The following is a 27,443-nucleotide window of genomic DNA, read 5'->3' on the forward strand; positions in this document are numbered from 1 at the left end:
TCATTGTCTCTGTGCCAAAGAAACCTGAGATAATTTCTGTGGTCTTGCCATACGATAAAGCAGTGGAACATTTGTTCAATGTTTGCAGTAATGGCAACTGGCTACTTTCTGAATCTCATAAGTAGTCCTATCAGATTATTGGTCAGGTTTGGACCGGTGAGAAGAACATTGTTCAGAGATACGCCATTATGTTTGGCACTTGAGTCGAATACCACTCTTATCTGGTTTGGTTTCCGTGGGTGATATACTCCAAAGGAGTCAAGGTATTAGCATTCTTCATGCTCTTGCAAAGGTGGAGCCCGCTCTGCATGGTCATTTGTGAAATATCTTTTCCATGAAGGCTTCAAAATGATTTTTCATTAGATTTTTAATGTACAGTATGTTGCAAGGATATGTATCTGGATAGTGCCTGTTCCTGGTTATCAGGAAGTCTGGCTCTTACAGCACAGAATAGTAAAGATGCAACCCATTGGTTAGATGCATCTTTGAAGAAACCATTGTCCATTATTTTAATAAACTCTTGTCATCTATGGACAAGGCTAATCTGTTGTCCTCTTGCTTTACCTATTAATGATGAATACATGTCTCAAAGTGAGTTGTGCGACCATTTTTGCGCACAAAAAGTTTTGAAGGAGTTCACTTGAGATGGTTTGTGGCTCTTATTTATACATACATCTCCCACAATCACCCAGCCTAAGTCGAGTCTCTGTGCATATGGGGTGTTGTCAAGACCGTTGTATTGTTGCAGCACCTTGTGGACTTGTGATGATAGCCTTACAGTCTTTTGCCATATGATTTGATGAAAACCAGTGCTTTAAGTGGGCCAAAAGAGGTGCCGGTACTCTATTAGGCGCCGGTGCTCCCCCCCCCTGCACATCAGACCCCCCCATCACACACATATATATTAGTTCCTCTATGTACCAGTACAGTACCCCCCCCCCACCACCGCACATTCGTTCCTCTCTGTACCAGTACCCCCCTGCACATCAGACCCCCCCCCCCCCCCCCCCCACTCATCACACACACACACATTAATTCCTCTCTGTACCAGTACCCCCCTGCCAGGGGGGTACTGGTACAGAGAGGAATTAATGTGTGTGTGTGTGTGATGAGGGGGGGGTCTGATGTGCAGGGGGGTACTGGTTCAGAGAGGAACGAATGTGCGGTGGTGGGGGGGGGGGGGTACTGGTACATAGAGGAACTAATATATATGTGTGTGATGGGGGGTCTGATGTGCAGAGGGGTACTGGTACAGAGAGGCACTAATGTGTGGTGGTGGTGGGGGGGGGGGGGTACTGGTAAAGAGAGGAACTAATGTGTGTGATGAGGGGGGGGGGTCTGATGTGCAGGGGGGTACTGGTACAGAGAGGAACGAATGTGCGGTGGTGGGGGGGGGGGTCCTTGTACATAGAGGAACTAATATATATGTGTGTGATGGGGGGGTCTGATGTGCAGGGGCCCCCTACACATCAGACCCACCCATCAGACACATATATATTAGTTCCTCTATGTACCAGTACCCCCCCCCCCCCCCACCACCGCACATTCGTTCCTCTCTGTACCAGTACCCCCCTGCACATCAGACCCCCCCCCCCCCTCATCACACACATTAATTCCTCTCTGTACCAGTACCCCCCTGCCAGGGGGGGGGGGGGTACTGGTACAGAGAGGAACTAATGTGTGTGGGGGGAGGGGGGGTGCCTGTCACTCACCAGTACTCTTCAGAAGTTGGATTCCAAAGCAAAGTCGATGTTCTTTGCTGCACCGTCCGACTCCTGACTCCAAGGAGGACCAGTCACTGGTCGCCGCACTGATCGCTCCTCAGTCACAGGCGCGCGGGAAGGAGTTGACGTCACCTAACGTGAGGTCAACTCCCTGCCTGCGCCAGCCTGAGCCGTACTCTGCAACGACCCGCCCCCCTCCACTAGCTGCCCAGCCAACGACATTAGGGAGGAGATACTGCCAGCTCTCCGCTGCGCTCCGGTACCGGAAACCCACGTACTGGGCGCACGGAGAGGTGCTGGTACTCTCCAGGGCAATTTTTGGAAGTGGCGGTACTGAGTACCGCCGCGTTCCGGCCCACTTCAAGCACTGATGAAAACACAACACTTGTAACACACTCCAAGCTCTTTGATTGTCTCTCTGCGTTCTTGCAAAGTCTTTGCCCTGAGCCCACGACATTCTTTTAAAGGATGAGGTCTTTTGTGGATAGGGCACATGCGATTAGGGTCCCTTTCTTTAAGGACGGGGGTGTCCTTCCTAGTAGTGGAGGTTGCAATAAGTGGGACGTTTATTTTGCTAATGGATACTGTTCCCCTTTAGTCTCTATGTTTACTTGTTGTGTTGTCATATCTTGAGCATGAGGATGAAGCAGGCAGAGTGGATTCTGTGAAGTCAAAGCTGAGATCATTCTTCTTCCGAGCTTGGTCAGTGATGAATCTGGAAAAATAAGAGAAAGAGGGAAAAGACACATTGTGTTCTCTTTTATGTCTGGAGCCCTGGTCTGCCCATTTTTCTTGCATGCCATGTGGTAGTTTCGACGCAACTGGATTGACACCATGGGCAGTCTCAAGGTAACTAGTTATCTTTGGGAAGGCTTGAAGTCTCTTGAATAAGGCGCTTTCTATAGCTTCATAACTGCCATAGGTCTGTTCAAGTCTCTCCCATGCTGCAGTGAGACCTTCCTCTGAGTGGTCTGCATGAACTGCTCTTAAAGTCTTTATGCGTTCTGCAGATTCTGGGCCTAACCAGTTGACAAGCAAGTCAAGTTCTTCCTTGGCAGTGAGGTTAAAGGGGTTGTCCGGGTTCAGAGCTGAACCAGGACCTACCCTTATTTTCATCCAGGCAGCCCCCCTGAGGCTAGCGTCGGAGCATCTGATGCTCCGATGTGCTCCCTTGCTCTGCACTAAATCGCGCAGGGCAAGGTCTCTTTTGTTTTCAATAACACACAGCCGGGCGGAAACTTCCGCCCGGCAGTGTGTTTGGTGACGTCACCGGGCTTCCTGGCAGCCCCATGGAGAACCCCGGTACGTCACCGGATCTCCCAAAAATGCCTTTGCCCTGCGCGATTTAGCGCAGGGCAAAGGAGAGCATCAACTGCTCGGATGCTCAAGTCGGGGGGAGGGCTGCCGGGGTGAAAATGGAGGTATGTCCGGGTTCAGCTCTGACAACCCCTTTAGGATCGCTGATTACTGCATCAAAGGTCGATTTCCAGACTCTGTAGTTTTCAACACGGTCAGGTCATCATACTTAGAGAGACTAATGTTAGGGTACTTTCACACTAGCGTTTTCATTTTCCGGTATTGAGTTGGTATTGCAATGCATTTGTCAGATGGATCCGGATCCGTCTGACAAATGCATCTGTTTGCGTCCGGATTGCTGGATCCGGCAGGCAGTTCCGGCGACGGAACTGCCTGACGGAATCCTTTGCCGCAAGTGTGAAAGTACCCTTAATCAGCTCCCTGCGCATTATGTATCTGGCAAAGTCCGACATGTCTGATCTCCCATTCCTTGTTGCTGGATTGCATTGTGGTATGTCTGGGGCATGTAGATGCTCTGGCATATAAGGCTGAGATTGATCAGGACAGAATGATGTGGCATAAGGATTAAGCTGTGGTTTAGTCTCTGGAGTATCAGCTGGTTCGATGCTAGAAATTACCTTGTTATCGGTGGGTGACGATATCTGGTGCTCTGTGGGTTCACACTGTTGGTGATTTAAAAGTGGTGTTGGTACATGCGATTTAGCAGGAGGAGCAGGCGATTATTGCTTTAGCACATATCTGGCAGTGTGGTCAGCTGGGTCTTACACTTCTCCTTGGATGAAACAGTCTAGGTCGGTACCTTGTCCTAATGCTTGCTCGAAGACCTTCAGTTTAGCTAAGGTAGCTGCTTCTTCCCTTTCTGTTTGGAGAATTTTTAGTTGGGCTTCTGCCTCTGCCTCCATCTGTGCCCGACCTTCCGGAACAAGAGGTTTTGGAAGATGAAAGCGTATATTTGGTTGAAGTTGATCGACAGGATCTCACCTCCTGCAAGTGTGAGATGCGGAGTTCTGCCTTGCTCTTAGTGTCTTGTACTAAGGCATCCTTCTCTTGGATGAGATTCTTTCTCTCTCTCAACTCTTCTGAAGCATCATCAAAATCGGAATCGTGATGTACAGTCGCTGATAGCGGACATAGGTGTTAAACGATTCAACGCTGTGGTTAACTTTGGTGCATCATTGTTATAGCGTGAAAGAGCTGCTATATAGTGTTCAGTTCTTTGCCATAAATCATTTAAATTGTCACTAAACTACTCTTTGGTTGCCTCAAAGTTCTCTCTAATCTTTTGTGTTGGTTTGATAACGCATTTAGATCATACAGTTTGTTCTTCAGTGAACATGGACTCTGCTTCCTGTATATCTGAGTTTTTGGGAGCAGGGTGAGTTTCCGTATGTTCAGTGACCGAGAAATCCACGGAGGCTCTTGTGGACATGTCATTCCTGTTTAAGTGGTACTGTCTCTTTAAGAAAGGTTTCGGCTTACTCACTGTGCTTATGAAGCCACGTGCATGTAAGATGGCGGACAGCTCTAAGCTTGCTTGCTTGCAGACTGCGTGTAGATATGCAAAGACTGTAGATTTAGGCTTCGTTTTGACTATTCTGCCACAGATGTACATTAGAGAAGTCTCTGACTGGTTGTGAGTGGTAATCTCTGTACAAGCAATGGTAGACAGCTGAACTCACTAATATCCCTAGGTCGTGGTACCAGTTGCGTGTGAAGCTCCAGTGAGGAGGATACAATGGAAATGCTTTGGTAATTTATTGGGTTTACCTTGAGCAAAGATATATAAAATACATTAGGACATTAGAGGTCAAAACTAAATGGCCTCACTAGCTCTGAGTCTGCTGAAGAAAAGAAAGACACAGGACCAGAACAAACAGGATATGATGTCACTGAAAGGGAGGAGTAGACAGAGAGCAAAGGGCAAATGGGATTTACATAATACATTTAGGAAACCTATAACAAGAAAGACCACAGGGTGGCAGCATTACATAACATGGTAATGATATGATAACACAAATACAGCAATTTATCTTAAATGGAAGAAATAAATGCTGGGACAGCACAGCGGTGTGTCCCATAATGCACATTCTAACAGATTGCAGAACAGGAAGCAGAAAAATAGTTCCTTTCTTCCAGATAACTAATACAGAAAAAACAAGTCTTTACATATAAAAGCCAAAAAGAGCTGCTGGAAGCTGTGTATCACTATCTATGTTGAGGACAGGAGCCTCTTCAGGTTCTTGTACAGTACATACATTACATAGTGAAGCTGTGAGATATAATTGAACTGTCTTCATCTTGTGCTTAAAGGAGTAGCTCATTCTCGCACAACTAGAGGGCAGTACGGAAGTAAAACCACACTGTATTGTACTGTAGAGAAGCTCCACTAGACAGCCAATCAATGAATGCCCTTCAGTTAATACAGGTGTTATGATGGTGAAATGTCCATGCTCATTGGCTGGATCTTCTAGCCAGTCATACATGTTGCAGATCTGGACCGTCGGTGGCATTGTATGTGGAATTTTATTTCAAGTTATAATGATTGAACAATGTAATTTGGAATTGTAATTTGGAGGACTACTGCCTGGTCCTGTTCCTCAGAAAACTGGATGTTTGGAGGTCTTCAGAGGCTTATGTAACTTTTGTTTAGGACTTACCTTTAAATTATTTTTTAAAGGCTGAAAACAGATTATATCCCCTCTGAAGTGAAGTGATGCACCTTTCCTGAAGGTTCTCCAGTGAAGCTACAGCTAAGAAGAGAACACAATCATGTCAGTGATATACAGTGAAGTTGCAGTTGATGAACCAACCAATGATAGCTTCTGGATGGTAAGTGTAATTTATTTTATCACCAGCCTTCCCTCTGTGTTTTTTATACTTTTCAACAAGACGGTTTTTTAAAATAAAAAGGAAATTATTCATCAAGGCATTTGAAAGTAAAATCCTCAGGAAATATTTATATGTCAGCATGTACAAGTACCTTTCATTAGCCAAAGCAGTGTTCCTCAACTCCAGTCCTCAGGGCCCACCTACCGGTCATGTTTTGAGGATTTTCTTAGTATTCAGCAGGTGATATCATTTGTGTCAATGCATCAGGATTTACCACAGGTACAGTGGGATGCGAAAGTTTGGGCAACCTTGTTAATCATCATGATTTTCCTGTATAAATCGTTGGTTGTTACGATAAAAAATGTCAGTTAAATATATCATATAGGAGACACACACAGTGATATTTGAGAAGTGAAATTAAGTGTATTGGATTTACAGAAAGTGTGCTATAATTGTTTAAACAAAATTAGGCAGGTGCATAAATTTGGGCACCACAAAAAAGAAATGAAATCAATATTTAGTAGATCCTTCTTTTGCAGAAATTACAGCCTCTAAAAGCTTCCTGTAGGTTCCCATGAGAGTCTGGATTCTGGTTGAAGGTATTTTGGACCATTCCTCTTTACAAAACATCTTTAGTTCATTCAGGTTTGATGGCTTCCGAGCATGGACAGCTCTCTTTAAGTCGCACCATAGATTTTCAATTATATTCAGGTCTGGGGACTGAGATGGCCATTCCAGAACGTTGTACTTGTTCCTCTGCATAAATGCCTTAGTGGATTTTGAGCAGTGTTTAGGGTCGTTGTCTTGTTGAAAGATCCAGCCCCGGCGCAGCTTCAGCTTTGTCACTGATTCCTGGACATTGGTCTCCAGAATCTGCTGATACTGAGTGGAATCCATGCGTCCCTCAACTTTGACAAGATTCCCAGTCCCTGTACTGGCCACACAGCCCCACAGCATGATGGAACCACCACCATATTTTACTGTAGGTAGCAGGTGTTTTTCTTTTTCCTCCATGCATAACGCCCCTTGTTATGGCCAAATAACTCAAATTTAGTTTCATCAGTCCACAGCACCTTATTCCAAAATGAAGCTGGCTTGTCCAAATGTGCTTTAGCCCACCTCAAGCGGCACTTTTTGTGCTGTGGGCGGAGAAAAGGCTTCCTCTGCATCACTCTCGCATACAGCATCTCCTTGTGTAAAGTGCGCCGAATGGTTGAACGATGCACAGTGACTCCATCTGCAGCAAGATGATGTTGTAGGTCTTTGGTGCTGGTCTGTGGGTTGACTATGACTGTTCTCACCATTCGTCGCTTCTGTCTATCCGATATTTTTCTTGGTCTGCCACTTCGAGCCTTAACTTGAACTGAGCCTGTTGTCTTCCATTTCCTCAATATGTTCCTAACTGTGGAAACAGACAGCTGAAATCTCTGAGACAGCTTTCTGTATCCTTCCCCTAAACCATGATGGTGAACAATCTTTGTCTTCAGGTCATTTGAAAGTTGTTTTGAGACCCCCATGTTGCTACTCTTCAGAGAAAATTAAAAGAGGGAAACTTACAATTGACCCCCTTAAATACTCTTTCTCATAATTGGATTCACCTGTGTATGTAGGTCAGGGGTCACTGAGCTTACCAAGCCAATTTGAGTTCCAATAATTTGTTCTAAAGGTTTTGGAATCAATAAAATGACAACAGTGCCCAAATTTATGCACCTGCCTAATTTTGTTTAAACAATTATAGCACACTTTCTGTAAATCCAATAAACTTCATTTCACTTCTCAAATATCACTGTGTGTGTCTCCTATATGATATATTTAACTGACATTTTTTATCGTAACAACTAACGATTTATACAGGAAAATCATGACGATTAACAAGGTTGCCCAAACTTTCGCATCCCACTGTATTTATTCTGTGGGATATTCTCAAAACATGACCAGAAGGTGAGCCCTGAGGACTAGAGTTGAGGAACACTGACCTAAAGGCTTTGTGAATTTCTGCAACCATTTTACAAAAAGTCTTTGCAATATTCTACCCTTTTATGTCTACTGGTGCTACACAGATCTATCTCCAAATTAGATTTGGCAAATCTTGTGTCGTCTCATCCTGCCACCTCAGACTACAAAGGGTATATTTGTAGTCTGTAACCACAGAAACACTTAGCGCTGCATAGCCACTTTACACTTACTAATCACTCATAAATGACAGGTTTGGATTAAAGTCCCTTTACAAGGGTCGATGCATAGGCATTTATAGGGAACAAACTGAATGTTACTGATACTTGCCTGACCGTCTGCGGAGATGAGAATATAGCTCAGTTCTTATCTTATTGATAAGAATGTGGCTTAAATAATTATTTATAACCTCTTAGTAGTTTAGAGATATTGTTTATTAGATGACGGGCACAAAGTGAAAGAACCAGTCACACGGCTAAAAAAAACAGCTCAATATTTTTAATAAAGGCCAATTAAAAAAATGATTTTTAGCCAAAAATTTGAAACATACAATTGCAAATTGCCTCTACATAGCCTTTAAAATTAATTTTTGATTTTCCCCTCAATGTTCACATAATCTGATTGCGAAGTGACAATATTTTACATCATGAATCAGAAAACTGAAACAGTCCATCAGCCTTTTTACCTTTCAGTTTACAAATATAATAAAATACTATATTTTTTAAGTAATTACTCACAAAATAAAAATAACACTTTCACTGATTCTTTGTATCAAAGCCAAACAATTACAGCAGCACCGTAAAGCGGATGGAAGATGGGTATCGGCTGTGTGATGATATTATAGCATGTTTCCAAGACAGAGCCAAGATAGAGAAGCAGTATTCACTACAGATGGAAGAATGGGTACGCAAATGGAAACCAATAGTGGACACCAGTGAGTATTATAAATGTTACAGTCACTGAATTCAAGTATATTATTTTTTTTGTTAGATGCAAAGAACATGAGCTAATGAGACTGAAAGAATCCCCAGGAGGAGAAACCCTTACATAATAGAATAATGACAGAAGTCACTGCTAACCATACATAAAATAAAACCCCAGCACTAACAACGAGTCTTTCATCCTGTCGTTATAGCGCCCGCTTTTAGTGATATTGAGATGACTAAATTGATAACATTTAACCTGCACAGCACTGCTGAAAAGAGATGTCAATATAGAGATATTCATCTGACGGGGTTCCCTCTAGTGGCCAATATGAAAACTAATATTTCATATTTTTGTTATTCAGCAAATGCACAAGTTACGTTTTTAGGCTGTAGCAAGAAATCTAATTTCTCACATGAAATCCAAACAAAGGGAGAACATGTTGCCACTTAAAGGGGTTGTCTCACTTCAGCCAATGGCATTTATCATGTAGAGAAAGTTAATACAATAATGTATTATGATTGTCCATATTGCCTCCTTTGCTGCCTTGATTAATTTTTCCATTACATTATACACTGCTCATTTCCATAGTTATGACCACCCTGCAATCCAGCAGCGGTGGCCGCGCTGTACACTGTAAGAAAAGGAGCCGACCTCTCTGGTGCACTTGATTGCACATAGGCTGGCAATTTTTCCTATGGTATGCAAGCATGACCACCACTGCTGGATTGGAGGGTGGTCGTATCCATGAGAAGTATAATGTGATGGAAAAATGAATCAAGCCAGCAAAGGAGACAATATGGATAATCACAATACATTAGTAAGTGGCTTGTATTAACTTTCTCTACATGATAAATACCATTTGCTGAAATGAGACAACCCCTTTAAATTTAACCATAGGTCCCATGTATGGCTCCCTCTTACGTGCCTGGCAGTCCTTCATGACAGCTACTGAGCGGCTCAGCGAGTTACATGTACAGATCCAGAAGACCCTGATGACAGATGACACTGATAAAATCCGCAACTGGCAAAAGGAGACGTATCACCGCAAGATCTTTGGTGGATTCAAGGAATCCTGTGAGATTGAAAATGGTTTTTACAAAGCGCAAAAGCCATGGGCTAAAAAATTCAAAAAGGTAATTGAATATGAACTATTGTTATTTATCATATATGGAATGAAAACTCAGGGACACTTCACAATTCTTACAATCTCCATGTCTGGACTTGTCCAGAGATTCCTCCAATGGAGTCCAATCCTGGCTCAGAACTGAGGCCCACAACAGGCCCTATGAAGTTCTGCAGCAGACAACCACATTTGATGCCAATAGGTGACGCACAATACTAACCCTATCAATGATATGACCTCTGTGTAATGGTAACCAGAGAGTTTATGGCATAACTGAAGGCAGTCATGTACTGCATCCTTCAAAAGTGGTCCCACATGGCACTTTAATGGAAATATTTGGCAATAATGATAGGGGCGACGCCAGAAATTTGGCATTTGCCCCTCATGGTGTCACTGAGACATTTTATTTTGTGCTGGCTTGTTTTCCCCCCCCCCCCCCCTTCCTTGTTCTTTTCTCTACATGTCTCCTCAGGTAAAGTTAGCCGGTAACAGGACAGCATTTGATTGGTCAAAGGTTGCTGGGCATTGAGCTATTTTTAACCGTGGAAGTGGATTGGAGGAAGGTCATTTTCAGTGGGAATTTCAAGTATTTATGGAGGTCACTCACCAGCTGAAGAGCTGTCAGTGCTTGAAGAATCAAGGAGAAGAAAATGCCATCCTCTGCGTGTCAAGCACGGTTCCAGCGGTGGCAGCGGAGTGAGAGAAGGGCCCCAGCGGTGTAGAAGTGGCCGGTGAAAGAAGAAGCGGCTGAGAATTCCTACTGGAAGAAGGAAGACATCGCTGGCGTTAGAAGGTGGCAGCGGAATAGAGCAGCGTCCTGGTCCCCGGTCGGCAGAGCTACAGCGGCGAGGAGAAGAGGAGGCCATGGAAGAGCTGCTCAGCCAGCTTCTCAAAAGAGCTGATACCTGCGGTGGGGAGGAGTGACTGCGCAGATGCCTGGCTGAAAGAGCGCCGGAGAGGGAAGAGGCGGGGCCTGCAGCTCAAGTCGCGGCGGAGGAAGAGGCAAGCAGCGGCATCCTGGAGGAAGAGTAGCGCAGAGGGCGGAGTGCAGCACAGGAAGCGTCTGCAGCGGGGAGCCGAAAGTGAGGGATCAAGGTGGGCCACGTCATCAAGTGGTTATGGTGCGCACTTCTGGAAGAAAGAAGAGACCTAGGATGGCTTACTCTCCGTCAAGGGACCAGAGCTGTGGAGTAAGTGGGCGCCGGCGGTCCCCTCCTAGGCAAGTGGTCTCGCAGCCTGGTATTGAGGGGATAGCCAGGCTGCCTACTGAAGACTTGACAGATCAGGAGCTGGGTGAGAATTCATGTAGGCATGCATTGCTGCCTACCAACATTAGTGCTTCTTTTTTGCAGGGTTTGGCAAAGGTTTTTTCTTTTTCTTTTCAAGTATCTTTTTATTAATTTTGACATCTTGAGTAACAAACAATAATACATTGTTCAAATAAAGTGTTTAACATTGAATACAGCTATTCATATCACACTTCCAAGGTAACATGGTATAGATCACAACTTGAAGGCCTAGCAAAGAAAATGCAATTGTCTGGCTAGTCTATGAGACCTGTATGATGGACTTAGTGGAAATACAACATTGAGATTTGGTAAGTGAGACAAAGCAAAAGAAAAAAACAAACCTAGTTAAACGAAGGTGTGAATAAAGTAAATGAATGAACACGGAATGAGGGGGGAGAGGAGGGGAAGGACGTAGGGGAGAGAGTACAACTACTGATATGGTAGTATGTGAGATGTTGTAGGGATCAAGTGTTATGGGTTGATTCTGAAAGCTGGCATGGACAGGGGGTTGTCTTTCGGTAGGAGATCCAATCTTCCCAGATCTTGGCAAAGGTTTTTTCTGACCTAGCCAAAGGTGCTGCCTCTGGTTCTGAGGCAGTGGCCCCGTCACCGGCTGCGGTTTGGAATGACCGGCCCTCATCGACGGCTATTATCGCTGATGGGGGTTTAGCCTGGTTTCAGTATGATGAAACATTTCGGCAAACATTAGCGGTGCATTCTTCATTAAAATGGGGTAGTAAGGATGTGGGCTTATGGTTAAGTTTAATGCTCCCTCAGAGATCTGGCGGAGTGATTAAACAGCAAAGCAGTCAGTCTCAGAATATTATGAAGAAGGGGTTATGTTTTGCTTTTAATGAGTCAGCATGTAAGTGGTTAAATTCTTGTAAATGTAAACACCGTTTGCTCTGGTCCGCACCCTATGTTTCCCTGTTTCAAAAGGGTGTCTGGACCCCAGTGATGTTGGAAAACATGGCCCCTTGGTTAGACATTTACCCAAATCGGGAGAAAGCGGATCTAATTCTTAATGGTTTTAAACTTGGTTTCTTTGTCCCTAAATTTAAAGGTCCTGGGTGTGTTTGGATTGAGAATTTGAGTTCAGTTAAATTCAATGAGGGAGTTGTTCGGGTTAAAATTGAGAAAGAGGTATTAGCGGGCAGAGTGGCTGGCCCTTTCCTCATCCGTCATTTCAGGATTTCCGATTATCACCTTTGGGATTAGTGCCCCCCCAAAAAAGCGCTTAATGAATTTAGGTTAATTCATAATTTATCGAATGATGCATTGAATAAAGAACTTTGTTCAGTTTCTTATAGTTCCTTTGATGATGCAATTAGTTTGCTTAATTCTTTTGGTCAGAGTTGTTTAGTGGCCAAGGCAGATATTAAAGCGGCTTTTCGTTTGTTGCTGGTCTGTCCAGACCGTTTTAATTCATTGGGATTTCAGTTTGATAGAATTGTTTGCCAATGGGGTTTTTCTTTATCTTGTTCTTATTTCGAGTAGTTTTCATCTATTGTTTATTGGGTTACTATGTTTTCAGTTGAAGTTGGTGGTTTGTTACATTATTTAGACGATTTCTTGTTTATTGGTCCTCCTGAATCAGATATTTGTTTATCATTGTTGAATCGATTTGTTGAAGTCTGTAAGTTTTTTGGTATCCCTTTGTCGGAAGAGAAGACGGTTTTGCCTTGTTGTGTAATTGAATTTTTAGGGATAACCATTGATACTATATCGATAGAATTTTGGCTTCCAGTAGAGAAAGTGCAGAAGATGTTGGAGCTTATCAGAAATGTTGTCAGTCAAGAAAACTACGTTGAGGGAATTGCAGAGTTTATTAGGTTTGTTTGTTTTTGCTTCTAAAGTAATTCTCATTGGTAGAGTTTTTTCTAGAAGACTTTATATTGCGACCAGGGAAGTTAAATCTCCAGGTGCTTATATTAGGCTCGCTAAATCATAAAAGGATGATTTAAGGGTTTCTGAAGCATTTTTAATTCATTTTAATGGAGCTAGTATTTGGCAGCGAGAGTTTGTGGATTCTGGGGCATTGGGTCTTGTGACCGATGCTTCGGGTTCATGGGGATATGGTGCGTTCTTTCAAGGTCAGTGGTCTGCTGAGCCGTGGAATGAATCTTTGAGGTTAGCTGGTGTTACTAAAAATGTAGTTCTGCTTGAGTTATTTCCGTTGGTTGTATCCTAAGTAGAGCTAACTCAATAGCTGATGCATTTTCTCACTCACAGTGGGAGAAATTCTATGCCTTGGTTCCAAATGCGGAGAAAGAAGGAATCCCGTGTCCACCCTACCTGTGGAGTCCAGTTTGGCATTAATGTGTGAGCAGATCCAAAATTCTTTAGCGCCTAATACTTGGAGCTGGTATACAGTTTCTTGGAATAAATGGTCTTCATTTTGCAGATCTAATAATGTTAATGTTTTTGACGGTAATTTGGGTTTGATTATTGATTTTATTTGTAGCTTAGTAAGAGCAGGTTTGGGGTGTGCTGTAGTTCAGAAGACTTTAGCAGGGGTGAGGTTCTTTTTTAAGTTAGCTGGCCTTCCTCCTGTCAATAAGTAATTTGTAGTTAAACAATTTTTTAAAGGTTTTAGGAGGGCTAGTGTTGCTCCGGACGTTCATAGGCCCGTTACTGTAGAGCTATTATCTAGGTTGGTATGTGCTTTGCATCATTGTTCTTCTTCCCTTTATGAGTTTAATTTGTTTAGGTCTGCATTTATTGTTGCATTTTTTGGGGTGTTAAGGGTTAGGGAGCTTGTTGCTCCCAATGTTCGTTCATGTTCGTCTTTGTTGTTGTCGGATATTCAGTTATTGCCTTCTGGTGTTATAGTTTCAATTAGAAAGTCTAAGACAGATCAGTTAAGGAAGGGTTCAGTTATTACACTGTCTCAGCTTATCGGTTCAGATATTTGCCCAGTTTTGGCTGTCAAGGAATTGTTGGATGTAAGGCCGCCAGTTTCAGTTTTTTATTATTTTTTATTCATGCTGATGGCTCTTCACTGTCCAGATTTCAGTTCAATGCTGTTTTTAAAAAATGTTTATCCTTTCTGGGCCTGGAGGGTGAACCTTATTCTTCTCATTCCTTTTCGTATTGGTGCTGCTACTGAAGCGTCTAGGATGGGCTTGTATAAGGCTTTAATTAAGAGATTGTGACAGATACAAGTTGTATAGCAGGCCTAATTTGGTGTTACTGTAATTTAATTCTCTTTCAGGTTCTGGGCAGATCAATGTTTGGATTTTCGGTCATTCCTTTGTTTTTTGGGCAGAAAAGAGAGCGTCAGTCCGTAACTATGCTCGCCAATTGTTTTTTTATATTCCCTCTGTTTCTGTTTATTGGTTAGGGTTTAGGGGATTGCGTTGGAATCAAGTGGTTCCTATTCTCAAGGGTGAATTTCAGTCTCGTATTCCCCCCAAGTAGTTATCTTTCATGTGGGAGGTAATGATTTGGGGAAGGTAAATCATTTAGATTTATTAGCAGACATGAAAAAGGATCTGGCCTACATTAGTAAATTGTTGCCAGGAGTTATTTTGGTTTTCTCCAAAATTATTCCTTGTTTTGTTTGGAATAGCCCACGTTTGCGGTTTCTAGACAGAATTAGGAAATGGATCAACAGGGGATTGGAAAAGTTTTTGCCGTCATTGATTCGGTGGTCGTTTAGGCATTTGGAGCTGGATGGTTCTGTGTTGAGCCTTTATCGGGATGATTTGGTATATTTATCTGAAATTGGGTTAGATATTTTTAATCTGAGCTTGCATTCAGTTGTTGAAAGGGCCGCAGTTTTGTTGGGGGGTGCCAAGTGCGGCTAATGCCACACTTGGCTGTTGGGGGTTAGTTGCCCGGCCTTCTGAGTGGACTCATGAGTAATTCTTAATGGACGTTTAATTAATTTATGAGAATTTTTAATGAATTAATTAATGGATTGGTTTTAACTTGGTTACCCCCTTTAATAAAGACCGCGGCCATTTTAATCCATATATGTTTATGTGTTTTATTTATTACCTGGTTATATGTATGTTTATGGTAAGTTGTCGAATGTGGCACCATGAAAGGGGCGACGCCAGAAATTTGGCGTTTGCCCCTCATGGTGTCACTTTTTTTGGGCTGGCTTGTGTTCTCCCCCCCTTCCTCCTTCTTTTCTGTACATGTCTCCTCAGGTAAAGTTAGCCGGTAATAGGACAGCGTTTGATTGGTCAAAGGTGTTGCTAACCAGTTGCTGGGCATTGAGCTATTTTTAACTGTGGAAATGGATTGGAGGAAGGTCATTTTCTACGGGAATTTCAAGTATTTATGGAGGTCACTCACCAGCTGAAGCGCTGTCACCGCTTGAAGAATCAAGAAGAAGAAAGTGCTCTGCCCGCCCTCCCTGGGGGGGGGGGGGGGGGGGTTAGTCATCCAGCCTTCTGGGTGGATTCATGAGTAATTCTTAATGGACGTTTAATTAATTTATGGGAATTTTTAATGAATTAATAATTAATGGATTGGTTTTAACTTGGTTACCCCCTTTAATAAAAACCTAGGCCATTTTAATCCATATATGTGTATGTGTTTTATTTATTAACTGGTTATATGTATGTTTATGGTAAAGTTGTCGAATGTGGCACCATGACTAGTTCCTGAGAGTTATTTACTGTATACACATATTCTCTTCAATTAGTTGAATGTGGTCATTCTATCACCAGACAAGGATCAGTAATCACCACAACCATATCTCAAAACTGTTGATGTCCTCATGGAGACCACTTCAGTGTTTGTAACTCTCTTCACAGCTTGAGAAAGCTAAATTAGCTTATCACAAAGCCTGCAAGAAGGAACATTTAGCAAGTGTCAGAGAAAACAATGGAAAGATCAATCCAGAACTCTCTTTAGAAAAGCAAAAGAAACTCACAGAAGATCGTGAAAAATTTAACCAGGATAAAGCAAAGGTGAGGTGAACCTAGACATAGGGAACCCAAGCACTATGGGCCAAATTTATCATTACACTTACATCTTACTCCACTTTTACATATGTCACTTTTGGCTAAGTCAGATTTATTAATGGTCCTTTAATACTGTGATAAATGTGGTTTGACAGTAGCAGTTTAACCTTCAGTAAGCAGCTTTACAAAAGTCGCACATCTTTACGAAAAAGTTGCATGTTCTATTAAAAAGTCGCATAAGATAAGCATGGTCCTCACTGGAGTGAAATTGCGCAATTTTTTGCAACTTTTTAAATTGTCGCAATAGTAAATCTGTCTAGAGATTCATTTACATAAGAAAACACGCCCACTTTCAGAAAACTGACGAGCATAGTGCATAGCCAATACAAGTTACAAATTTTTGCGAAGTTTTAGCGATTGTGCAAAAATGTGTGACTTTTTCACTCCATTATTTTGACTTGAGCTAATGATAAATCTGGCCCTATATGTACAAGCAGCGCTTCAACTTTAACTGGAATAATTAGGTCTAAAAAAATTGAATTTGTAGACTCTGGGGGAGATTTATCAAACTGGTGTAAAATAAAACTGTCTTAGTTGCCAATAGCAACCAATCAGATTCATCCTTACATTTTTCAGAGCTCCTCTAATAAATAAAAGGTGGAATCTGATTGGTTGCTATGGGCAACTAAGCCAGTTTTATTTTACACCCGTTTTGATAAATCTTGTCTTTTGGAATCTATAATTTGTCAGGCAAGATCATACAATTATAAAACTGGAGGCCATGATCTCCATATATATTAGTTATAGTTACCTAAAAACCATTTGTGTTCATATCTGAGTGATGGCCAATTCAATATTTGTACAAAGAAGTAGTTATGGAAGGTCCGTTTTGCTGTACAAGAGACTTTCTTTCGATGCAACACAGATGTTAAATGTTCTTTCCTCAAAGACAATTCCTTTCACAGTTTTGAGCAGCCATTGTGCTCAGTGGATGGTTGCAGGTAAGACTCCTGGCATCCCTAGCAAACAGCTGATTTTCTTCGGGGAAGCCATGGCTAGCTAGGCATTTCCTCTGCAGTGGCTTTAGGGTAAGTGTTATATTACATGGCAGCAGGGCCGGTGCAACCATATAGGCGAACTAGGAGTTCGCCTAGGGCGCTGGCCTGCTGGGGGCGCCCTGGTTGGCTCCCCCTGACTGGGGCTGCAGCCCTGGGCGAGCGACTCCTGAGCCGCCCCCAGCGCCGTTACAGGGGGGCCAGGAGGTGGAGGTCCTTCTTAAATATGGCAGAGCAGGCATCTGCTTACCCTGATGGCAGGTGCCTGCTCTGCCAGTTAATTACCGGAGGAGAGGAGGCTGTTCTAGCAGCTCCCCACTCCTCCCTCGTGCGCCCTCTGTGATGCCGGAATATGACGTTATTCCGGCCCCAGCAAACTAAACGGCGCACTGGAGGACTGAGGAGCTGCACCACACTGGACCCCAGGGAGGTGAGTGTTTAAGTGTTTGACTGAGTGAGTGTCTGCCTGTGTATTTATGTCAGTGACTGAGTGTATGTATGTCTGTCTTTCTGTCAGTAAATGTATGTGTGTCTGTCATTGAGTGTCTGTGTGTGTATGTCAGTGAGTGTGGATGTCTGTCGGTCAGTAAGTGTCTGTCAGTGAGTTTCTGTGTGTGTGTGTGTGTTTTTCAGTGGGTAGGTGTATGTCTGTCAGTAAGTGTCTGTCAGTGAGTTTCTATGTACATCAGTGAGTGTCTGAGCGCGTGTCTGTCTGTCAGTGAGTGTATGTGTGTCTGTCAGTGAGTGTATGTGTGTCTGTCAGTGAGTGTATGTGTGTCTGTCAGTAAGTTTCTGTGTACGTCATTCAGTGAGTGTCTGAGTACATGTCTGTCTGTCAGTGTGTGTGTGTGTGTGTGTGTCTGCCAGTGAGTGAGTGACATGAGGGGGCAGCAAAATGGATCTTTGCCTAGAGCGGCAAAAATCCTTGCACCGGCCCTGCATGGCAGCCATTCAGATAGATAGCTGTCCATGTGATACATAGATGGCTCAAATCAGCTAGAGCTGGTCTTCTGGTTCACAGATGGGAGATCTGACCAGGGGACCCCGGGCTATGATGTACATATGCTCTAATAGGGCACCATGAGAGAATGACTTTCAGAAATTAAGCCAACAATGGGAAAGATCTCATTCATCATTTTAGGTAGATTATCCTTCTCCGGGGACAAAGAAATCAGTGGTACTACTAGCGTGCAGTATACAGGGATGACAGCCAGAGAATGAAGCTTTCCTTCCAGAGAGTGTCTCCGCATCCTTGTCATTTGCCACCTCTGGGTCTAGGAAAGCCATCCAGAAAAGGGTCTCCACAAGAGCAGGAAAGTTCACACAGAGAGGGCCTCCACACTCCATGTAGAAAAGGTCAATGAGTAGTCCTTGCTGACCAGGGGATGGGAGTCATAACAGGCTAGGGATTGTGCATCCTGAAAGAAAGAGGTTTTATTGGGACAGAGGATGAAAGCAGTGCTACTGTCTGTGACTGTCACTGGAATTGTGTTGGTCTTTAGATTCCGATTACTGCAGTAGACTGCAATAGTACCAAATCAGTCTGTTGTCATAGCCATGTATATAATCTCCTAGCCAAAGCATAATGCAGGGGTGGCCAACCCGCGGCTCCTCGCACCTTCACTTGCGGCTCTCAGAGGAGCGCACTCTCCTCTACATATACAGCTCACAGGGGAGCGGGCCAGGGATGTCGCAGGTATCTAATTATTAGCAGCACAGGGGAGAAGGAAGAAGAAAGCAGTCCCCCCTCCCCCTGTGCTGCTGCCGCTGCCACCGATGAGAATGCAGAGGGGAAGAGGAGGGGCTGTGGCTACTGCCACCAATGAAGTTAACTCACTCATTCATTCAAATGCAGGAGGCGGGTGCTGGCTGCAGAATAATATAGCCTGCACCCGACCTCTATGAGAGGTAGCTAAGATCCGCGGCAGTTAACCGCTTAGGTGCCGCACCTGAGGGGTTAACTGCCGGGGATCGCAGCGCAGTCATAGAGGCCAGGTGTCGGCTATGTGATTCTGCCGGCACCCGCCTCCTGTATCTGTATTAAAGGTGAATTGTTATTGGTGGCGCGCAGTCCACGGCCCGCGCTCTGTGGAGAGGGCGACACAGTCCTCAGAGCAGCGGCAGCAGAGGTAGGATAAGCCTCCTACACAGTTTTATTTTATTAAAGTACTGATTATGGGGGTCTTATCTGACATGGGGGTAGTATGAGCTCAGATAAGACCACCAAATCCTCATCAGACCCACAAAATAAGCCTCCCCAGTGCTCACATAAGACACCAAAAATCAGACACCCCATGCTCACATCTCCCCATGTCAAATCACCCCCCCCCCCCACCACCACACATGATCTCAGAATGGGGGTGGGGAGGTCACCTGAGCATGTTGCGGTCACCTGAGCATGGGGCGGTCATCTGAGCATGGGCGGTCATCTGAGCATGGGCGGTCATCTGAGCATGGGGCGGTCATCTGAGCATGGGCGGTCATCTGAGCAATCTTGAAACACATTGTGAAAAACAAAGATTGCCAGAAGTCTCACTAAAGCTGTCTACACTACAGGTAGGAAAGGTGGTTTAAATGCACTTTTAAATGTTTAATAACTCAATTGCAGTAATACTGTAGTGTGCACACATATTTGTGTAAACGTATAGGTTGTGGCTCCTGGCAGTCAAACTTTTTTTTCTGGTTCTTTGTGTCTGAAAGGTTGGCCACCCCTAGCATAATGGCTTATTGGCATCCCTCTTGCACACACTCACGCAGGGCACCTGTCCCACCAGCAATTACTTAACTATATCCCTCATACTGACCCAGGACTACTTGGGAATCTGAAAATATAGCTTTTGCATCAGGTAATTCATTTCCTCACACAGAAATAATTACACCAAATTGACAAAAAACAGACTGGGAAACTTCATAGGCTATATAAATTACAGTAGAAGTTGTGCATTAGGAGCACCATGCAATAAGCCATTTCATGTATCAATTGCAGGTAAAGCAAAAATATGAGAAATCCTTACAAGAACTCAATAAATATAATCCCAAATACATGGAAGAAATGGAAACCGTGTTCGACCAAAGCCAGCAACAGGAACAGAAGAAAATTCTCTTCGTCAAACAGGCCCTTCACGCTATACACAAACACCTTGATATCACCAATAATGAGAGGTAAGTGACCAGGAAGATCTCTGCCTAAACTAGGGTTGAAACTATTCTTGCCAGGAGACACTGGCTGCATAATATGGGGTGTGACCTTGGGGGGCATGCCTTTGTGTTAAGACCATGTTATTATCTAATTATATAGTGAAAGAGTTAATATCAGCTTCCTTGGTGTCAGAAAGTGGGGGGGTTATTGCATCCATGATGTCTTAGGAAAGAAAAAGGGTTAATGTTCAATGGTCCGGTTCAGTGTCTGGGGTATCCCTTGCCCCTTGGGAGGTTTCTACGAAATCTGTTCCTCTTATAGAGCAAGTAAACAGGACGCCAGCTGCGGTTAAGCAGCGGAAGCACAAGGCTCCCTTTGTAGATGGTAATGTTAGTACCCAGAGGTAGGATTTCCAGAGTGGTGCAGGGTGGCCTACAATCTCTGTAGATGTTATGTAAACGTGTCACGGTGTTCCTACCTGGATATCCGTGGATCCCAGACGTGATGTGGTCCGAAGCAGTGCAAAAAGGGTAGTTGAACTTGGATGAGGAGTAAGTAGAATATATGGAGTCCAGACTTTATAGTAACATTGAACAGTAGCTTTTACTTAGCATAAATTGGTAATCCAAACAGCTTCTAAACGATATCTTGGTCTTCAGCAGGTATTGGCTTAACGTTGGCAGGCAAACACTTCTCTGCAACAATCTCAGCCCTGCTATGCGGTAGCTCTCTCAGCTCTGCTATGCTTGGCTGGATAAATAGGAAACTCTTCCTCTTCTGCTGGAACTTAAGTTAGCTGTAGTCTGTAGTCTGTCTCTTACTTATAATCCTAGGAACTTCTTGTCCTGGCAGTGAGTACCTCAAGATTTGGCTCAGCTTGGCTGAAGGCATTGCAAGCCCAGGAGGGGACAAGCAACCATGTAGACTTCAGTGCTCTGCTTGCCAGCTTTCCCTCCCTAAGGAGGGTGGAGTAGACATGACCTGTCCCCAAGGAGAGGAAGGCTAAACTGCCACTAACTTCTCCCTAACACTGAACTTCTCCCTCGCTAGAGAGGGCTGGAAGGAACCAGAAGGTTCCTCTCCAGAGAAACCATCTCTGCCAATTGCTGCCGCCATCTGCTGGTGGACCAGGTAATTGCATGAACACAACAGTTTCAGGAATAAATATGCACATTATTAGGCAATACATTAGATGGTATACATTAGCACATAGGAGACGGTAGGAAGGTGCCAAAAAGAAGTGGTAATGGCACTCCGGGACATTACAAATGCCCAAATCCCCAGAGCAATGAAAGGGTTAATTATGCATCCCTGATGTTCTAGGGCAGTAAGGGATAAATTATTTTGCTGGCACCAACTTCATAGCATCAGTTTGCGTGCAGTGTGGTCAATTACTGTCTAAGTGGCGACCTCAACCTTAAAGGGGTTGTCTCACTTCGGCAAATAGCATTTATTATGTAGAGAAAGTTAATACAAGCCACTTACTAATGTATTGTGATTATCCATATTGCTTCCTTTGCTGGCTGGATTCATTTCCATAACATTATACACTGCTCATTTCCATGGTTATGACCACCGTGCCAGTATGTGCCTTGTATTAACTTTCTCTACATGATAAATGCCATTAGCTCAAGTGAGACAACCCCTTTAACAATGGGTTTAAAAAATCTGATTAATAGTGCAAGATGTAATGAGAAATGTCGAGACACAACTAATGTCAAGCTGCTTTTCCTGATTTAGTCATTTATGATCTAAACTACAGTTTTAGATATAGAAACATAGAATGTGTCGGCAGATAAGAACCATTTGACCCATCTAGTCTGCCCAATATACTGAATACTATGAATAGCCCTTGGCCCTATCTTATATGAAGGATGGCCTTATGCCTATCCCATGCATGCTTAAACTCCTTCACTGTATTTGCAGCTACCACTTCTGCAGAAAGGCTATTCCATGCATCCACTACTCTCTCAGTAAAGTAATACTTCCTGTTATTACTTTTAAACCTTTGCCCCTCTAATTTAAAACTATGTCCTCTTGTAGCAGTTTTTCTTCTTTTAAATATTCTCTCCTCTTTTACCTTGTTGATTCCCTTTATGTGTTTAAAAGTTTCTATCATATCCCCTCTGTCTCATCTTTCTTCCAAGCTATACATGTTAAGGTCCTTTAATCTTTCCTGGTAAGTTTTATCCTGCAATCCATGTACTAGTTTAGTAGCTCTTCTCTGAACTCTCTCCAAAGTATCAATATCCTTCTGGAGATATGGTCTCCAGTACTAAGCACAATACTCCAAATGAGGTCTCACAAGTGCTCTGTAGAGCGGCATGAGCACCTCCCTCTTTCTACTGGTAATGCCTCTCCCTATACACCCAAGCATTCTGCTAGCATTTCTTGCTGCTCTATGACATTGTCTGCCTACCTTTAAGTCTTCTGAAATAATGACCCCTAAATCCCTTTCCTCAGATATTGAGGTTAGGACTGTATCACTGATTTTATATTCTGCTCTTGGGTTTTTACGCCCCAGGTGCATTATCTTGCACTTATCAACATTAAATTTTAGTTGCCAGATTTTTGACTATTCCTCTAGTTTTCCTAAGTCCTTTTCCATTTGGTGTATCCCTCCAGGAACATCAACCCTGTTACAAATCTTTGTGTCATCAGCAAAAAGACACACCTTACCACTGAGGCCTTCTGCAATTTCGCTGATAAAGATATTAAACAATATGGGTCCCAGAAGAGATCCCTGAGGTACCCCACTGGTAACAAGACCATGGTCTGAATATACTCCATTGACTACAACCCTCTGTTGTCTGTCCCTCAGCTACTGCCTAATCTATTCAACAATATGGGAGTCCAAGCTCAAAGACTGCAATTTATTGATAAGCCTTCTGTGTGGGACAGTATCAAAAGCCTTAATAAAGTCTAGATAAGCGATGTCTACTGCACCTCCACCATTTATTATTTTAGTCACCCAATCAAAAAAATCTATAAGATTAGTTTGACATGATCTCCCTGAAGTAAACCCATGCTGTTTTTCATCTGTCAATCCATGGGATTTTAGATGTTCCACAATCCTCTCCTTAAGTATGGTTTCCATTAATTTCCCCACTATTGATGTCAGGCTTACTGGCCTATAGTTGCCCTATTTCCCCCTACTACATTTCTTGTGAATGGGCACAACATTTTCTAATTTCCAATCTTTTGGGACGACTCCTATTACCAGTGATTGGTTAAATAAATCTATTAATCTGTTATGGATACAGCATTTCACTTGGGTTGTCAGCTTGGACATGCCTAGCAACCAGTCTGCTTAAGGTCTTCTGATTGAAGCTGAAATGGCAATGAGCTGATGGCATAAAAGGGGTACAGAGTTTTTAATCAGGGGTGCTTGTTTTTAATTAGAGGGATCACTTGAAGCTCCTTGGCCCCAGTGTAACATCTGTTACAGCCTCCCATCTATGATGTTCCATTTATACTTGTGTGGCCTTTAAGCCACCTTAAAGGGAACCTGTCATGTGGATATTTGATTATAATCTAACTAATTATATACAATCATTAACTACTAAAAAGTACCTTAGATGTATTCACTTACTGGTGTGACAGATGGTTACCTCATAATATACACACAAAGATGCCGCATGCCGCATGCTAATGAGCTGATTTGAGTCCAGCGTGATGTCATTGAGTCCAGCGTATATTTAATTCAGAGCTATAGCCACTCCCCTGCCCACCTGCTGCTGATTCCTATGGAAACAAACTGTCATTCAGCAGCAGGTAGGCGTGGAGAGTCAGGAGCTCGTGAATATTCAGGACTCATCATTATCAGCTGGAGCTTTTCAATACAAGATGGTGGCAGATTGACTGGGTCAAATAAAGAAAGTGACCCAGCATTTTGCTAAGAGAATCAGTCACTTATTTATGTTGCCCTTAGTTAGGACACCATAAAACTGGTGACAGGTTCCCTTTAAAGGGATTCTGTCACCTCGTATAACACAAATTCAGATTTTAAACCAGTCATGCTCCACAGCTTACCTTGAATCGGCTGTGCTGTTCTATATTGTAATCCGTCCAGCAGTTTTGCAGAAAAACGACTTTTATAAAACCCTGAAGGTGCCCAGAGGGGCGTTATGTTCCCCTTTGTGTGCCCAGTAACGCCCCTCTTACAGTGCCTAAAACGCCTTCCTCCAGAATCCCTAACCTCCCACAGCGTCTCATCCCTCTCCTCCCCCTCCCTGACGGCCGAGCGAAGTCTCGCGCGAGCATCGGACGTCACTGGGCTCGGCGCATGCCCAGTGACGACGATGAAGCTCCTGCCCTCAGTCTCCAGCAAATCGCACTGGCGCAGCCCTCAGTGGGTACTGCGTCTGCGCGAGACTTCGCTCGGCCGTCAGGGAGGGGGAGGAGAGGGATGAGACGCTGTGGGCGGTTAGGGATTCTGGAGAAAGGCGTTTTGGACATTGTAAGAGGGGCGTTACTGGGCACACAAAGGGGAACATAACGCCCCTCTGGGCACTTTCAGGGTTTTATAAAAGTTGTTTTTCTGCAAAACTGCTGGACGGATTACAATAAAAAACAGCACAGCCAATTCAAGGTAAGCTGTGGAGCTTTAAAATTTGTGTTATACGAGGTGACAGAATCCCTTTAAGCACCAAGGTCCAGATGTGACTGTTATATCTGTATATCTTACAGCTACACCTCTGTCTATCATATTAGATAATTGGGCAACATTTGGAATTACTGACCATTATAAGAACATACTCACAAGTCACCAATATTGAAAGTACCACATTTGGGTATAAAGGCCTGCTACCAGGAACGTCCGGGAATATCCCAAATACCACTATGCCAACTTTTGGGCAGACTTTGCATAAACCTTTTCCTTTTTGTGATCCAGTTGGGTCTGACTGCAAGTATTTTTAGAAAACTCTTGACACAGACTGTACATGTGGAAATTGCATTAATAACGTTTTTCTTTTTTTTGCTATATATGTAGTATAATGATAGTATATGGCGACCTGAACCAGGCCATTTTGAATGTCAGTGACCAGGATGATTTGAAGTGGTGGAGGAATAAACATGGCCCTGGGATGTTCATGAACTGGCCCCAACTGGAGGTGAGATGTAATTTGAGTTCGTATTTGTTTTTAAGTGTAAATATTGAACCAGGATCACTGAAAATGTAGTCCTATCTGAGGGCAGAATGTCACATGGCAGGAGGAGCTGAGCAGATTGATATATAGTTATAGTGGAAAAAGATTCAGTATAAATTCCTTATCACTCAGTCCAGTGGGCGGTCCTATTCAGCATGAAGAGTCACACAGGGAAGGCTGTCAATCATTGAATAGAACTGCCCACAGTGAACAGGGATTTACACCAATAGATTACAAGTAGTGTTCAGTGGATTGAAGTCCACAATGTGGACTTCGATACGAATTTCAGGATAAATTCGATACAAAACCGAATTTCCTTGTGCTTCGTGATAGCGAATAGATTTTACTTGAAATAGTGTAAAAAAAAAACATACTTACCTCGTCCATTTGATCATGACGGGCGAGCCACCTCCATCTTGCTTGAAGACCTGACATGAAATCCCAAGAGCGGTGATGTATGACGTCACCACGCCGGCAGGTACAAGATTTTGCGCCAGATCTTCAAGCAAGATGGTGGCGGACGGCCCGTCGCGAGCAAATGAATGAGGTAATAGTAATGGAGGTAAGTATGATTTTTATTATTTTTTTAATTAAATTTTACACTCTGTTATTTATTTCAGATGCTTCAATCGTGTACGAACTCGGCATCTGAGGGGTACAATGAGGGGGGCCGTGCAATTACCGCTCCCTGTCATTGCACCCACTACTTACAAAGACATGCACTTCGTGACAAAGTAATTTGTCGCAAAGCAAATTTTTTTCGTAAAATTCGTCGAAGAAGCTGAATCAAGTTTTTGAATAATTCGCCCATCTCTAAAACAAGTTTTACTGATTCTTTTTAATATTTTTTCCAAAAAACTACAGTATATATCAATCTGCTCAGCTCCTCCTGCCCTATCACATGCTGCTGACTGATTCTTAATCAAAAGTACAGGATCAAATAATCACTGCTAGCACCGCAAGGTTCTGAGATAAGTGCTAACATACAGTATATGGTAATCAATTAGTTTAGCAATTTGTGCATGTGGTACCAAAGAAGCAGTTGTACAGTCCTCCACTGTCTGTAAAACAATGTAAGGCCTCTTTCACACTTGCGTTGTCCGGATCCGGCATGTACTCCACTTGCCGGAATTACACTCTGGATCCTGAAAAACGCAAGTGTACTGAAAGCATTTGAAGACGGATCCGTCTTCAAAATGCTTTCAGTGTTACTATGGCACCCAGGACGCTATTAAAGTCCTGGTTGCCATAGTAGGAGCGGGGAGCGGGGGAGCGGTATACTTACAGTCCGTGCGGCTCCCGGGGCGCTCCAGAATGACGTCAGAGCGCCCCATGCGCATGGATGACGTGATCCATGTGATCACATGATCCATGCGCTTGGGGCGCCCTGACGTCACTCTGGAGCGCCCGGGGAGCCGCACGGACGGTAAGTATGCTGCTCCCCCGCTCCCCGCTACACTTTACCATGGCTGCCAGGACTTTAGCGTCCCGGCAGCCATGGTAACCATTCAGAAAAAGCTAAATGTCGGCTCCGGCAATGCGCCGAAACGACGTTTAGCTTAAGGCCGGATCCGGATCAATGCCTTTCAATGGGCATTAATTCCGGATCCGGCATTGCGGCAAGTGTTCCGGATTTTTGGCCGGAGCAAAAAGTGCAGCATGCTGCAGTATTTTCTCCGGCCAAAAAACGTTCCGTTCCGGAACTGAAGACATCCTGATGCATTCTGAACGGATTTCTCTCCATTCAGAATGCATTAGGATAATCCTGATCAGGATTCTTCCAGCATAGAGCCCCGACGACGGAACTCTATGCCGGAAGAAAAGAACGCAAGTGTGAAAGAGCCCTAATATATCCATGAATTCTGGAAGGAGATTATATAGGTTATCATTGTAATTTTCCTCATTTAATATTTGCCATCAGATGCTGCCAATGTGCTCATATCTGAATTCTAGCTGTAGACAGATACCACTTGATCTTTATCATCCATTATGGTTTTCCAGTGTGTCTGTAAAAAATA

At 43.5% G+C, this 27,443-nt stretch overlaps 1 protein-coding gene across 1 annotated transcript in view; it reads left to right on the plus strand.

Moving 5' to 3' along the window:
* LOC121002029 (protein kinase C and casein kinase substrate in neurons protein 1-like) overlaps positions 1 to 27,443 on the plus strand; it is a 103,928-nt gene that overhangs the window by 56,383 nt on the left and 20,102 nt on the right. The window contains exons 2-7 of the mRNA XM_040433327.1: positions 5,719 to 5,870; positions 8,601 to 8,757; positions 9,648 to 9,883; positions 15,932 to 16,087; positions 20,123 to 20,298; positions 25,269 to 25,389. Coding sequence (XP_040289261.1) covers positions 5,811 to 5,870; positions 8,601 to 8,757; positions 9,648 to 9,883; positions 15,932 to 16,087; positions 20,123 to 20,298; positions 25,269 to 25,389 — 906 coding nt within the window. The 5' untranslated portion in view covers positions 5,719 to 5,810. The remainder of the gene's footprint in view (positions 1 to 5,718; positions 5,871 to 8,600; positions 8,758 to 9,647; positions 9,884 to 15,931; positions 16,088 to 20,122; positions 20,299 to 25,268; positions 25,390 to 27,443) is intronic.

Source organism: Bufo bufo, chromosome 1 (assembly GCF_905171765.1).
Source record: "Bufo bufo chromosome 1, aBufBuf1.1, whole genome shotgun sequence".
Classification (NCBI taxonomy): domain Eukaryota; kingdom Metazoa; phylum Chordata; class Amphibia; order Anura; family Bufonidae; genus Bufo; species Bufo bufo.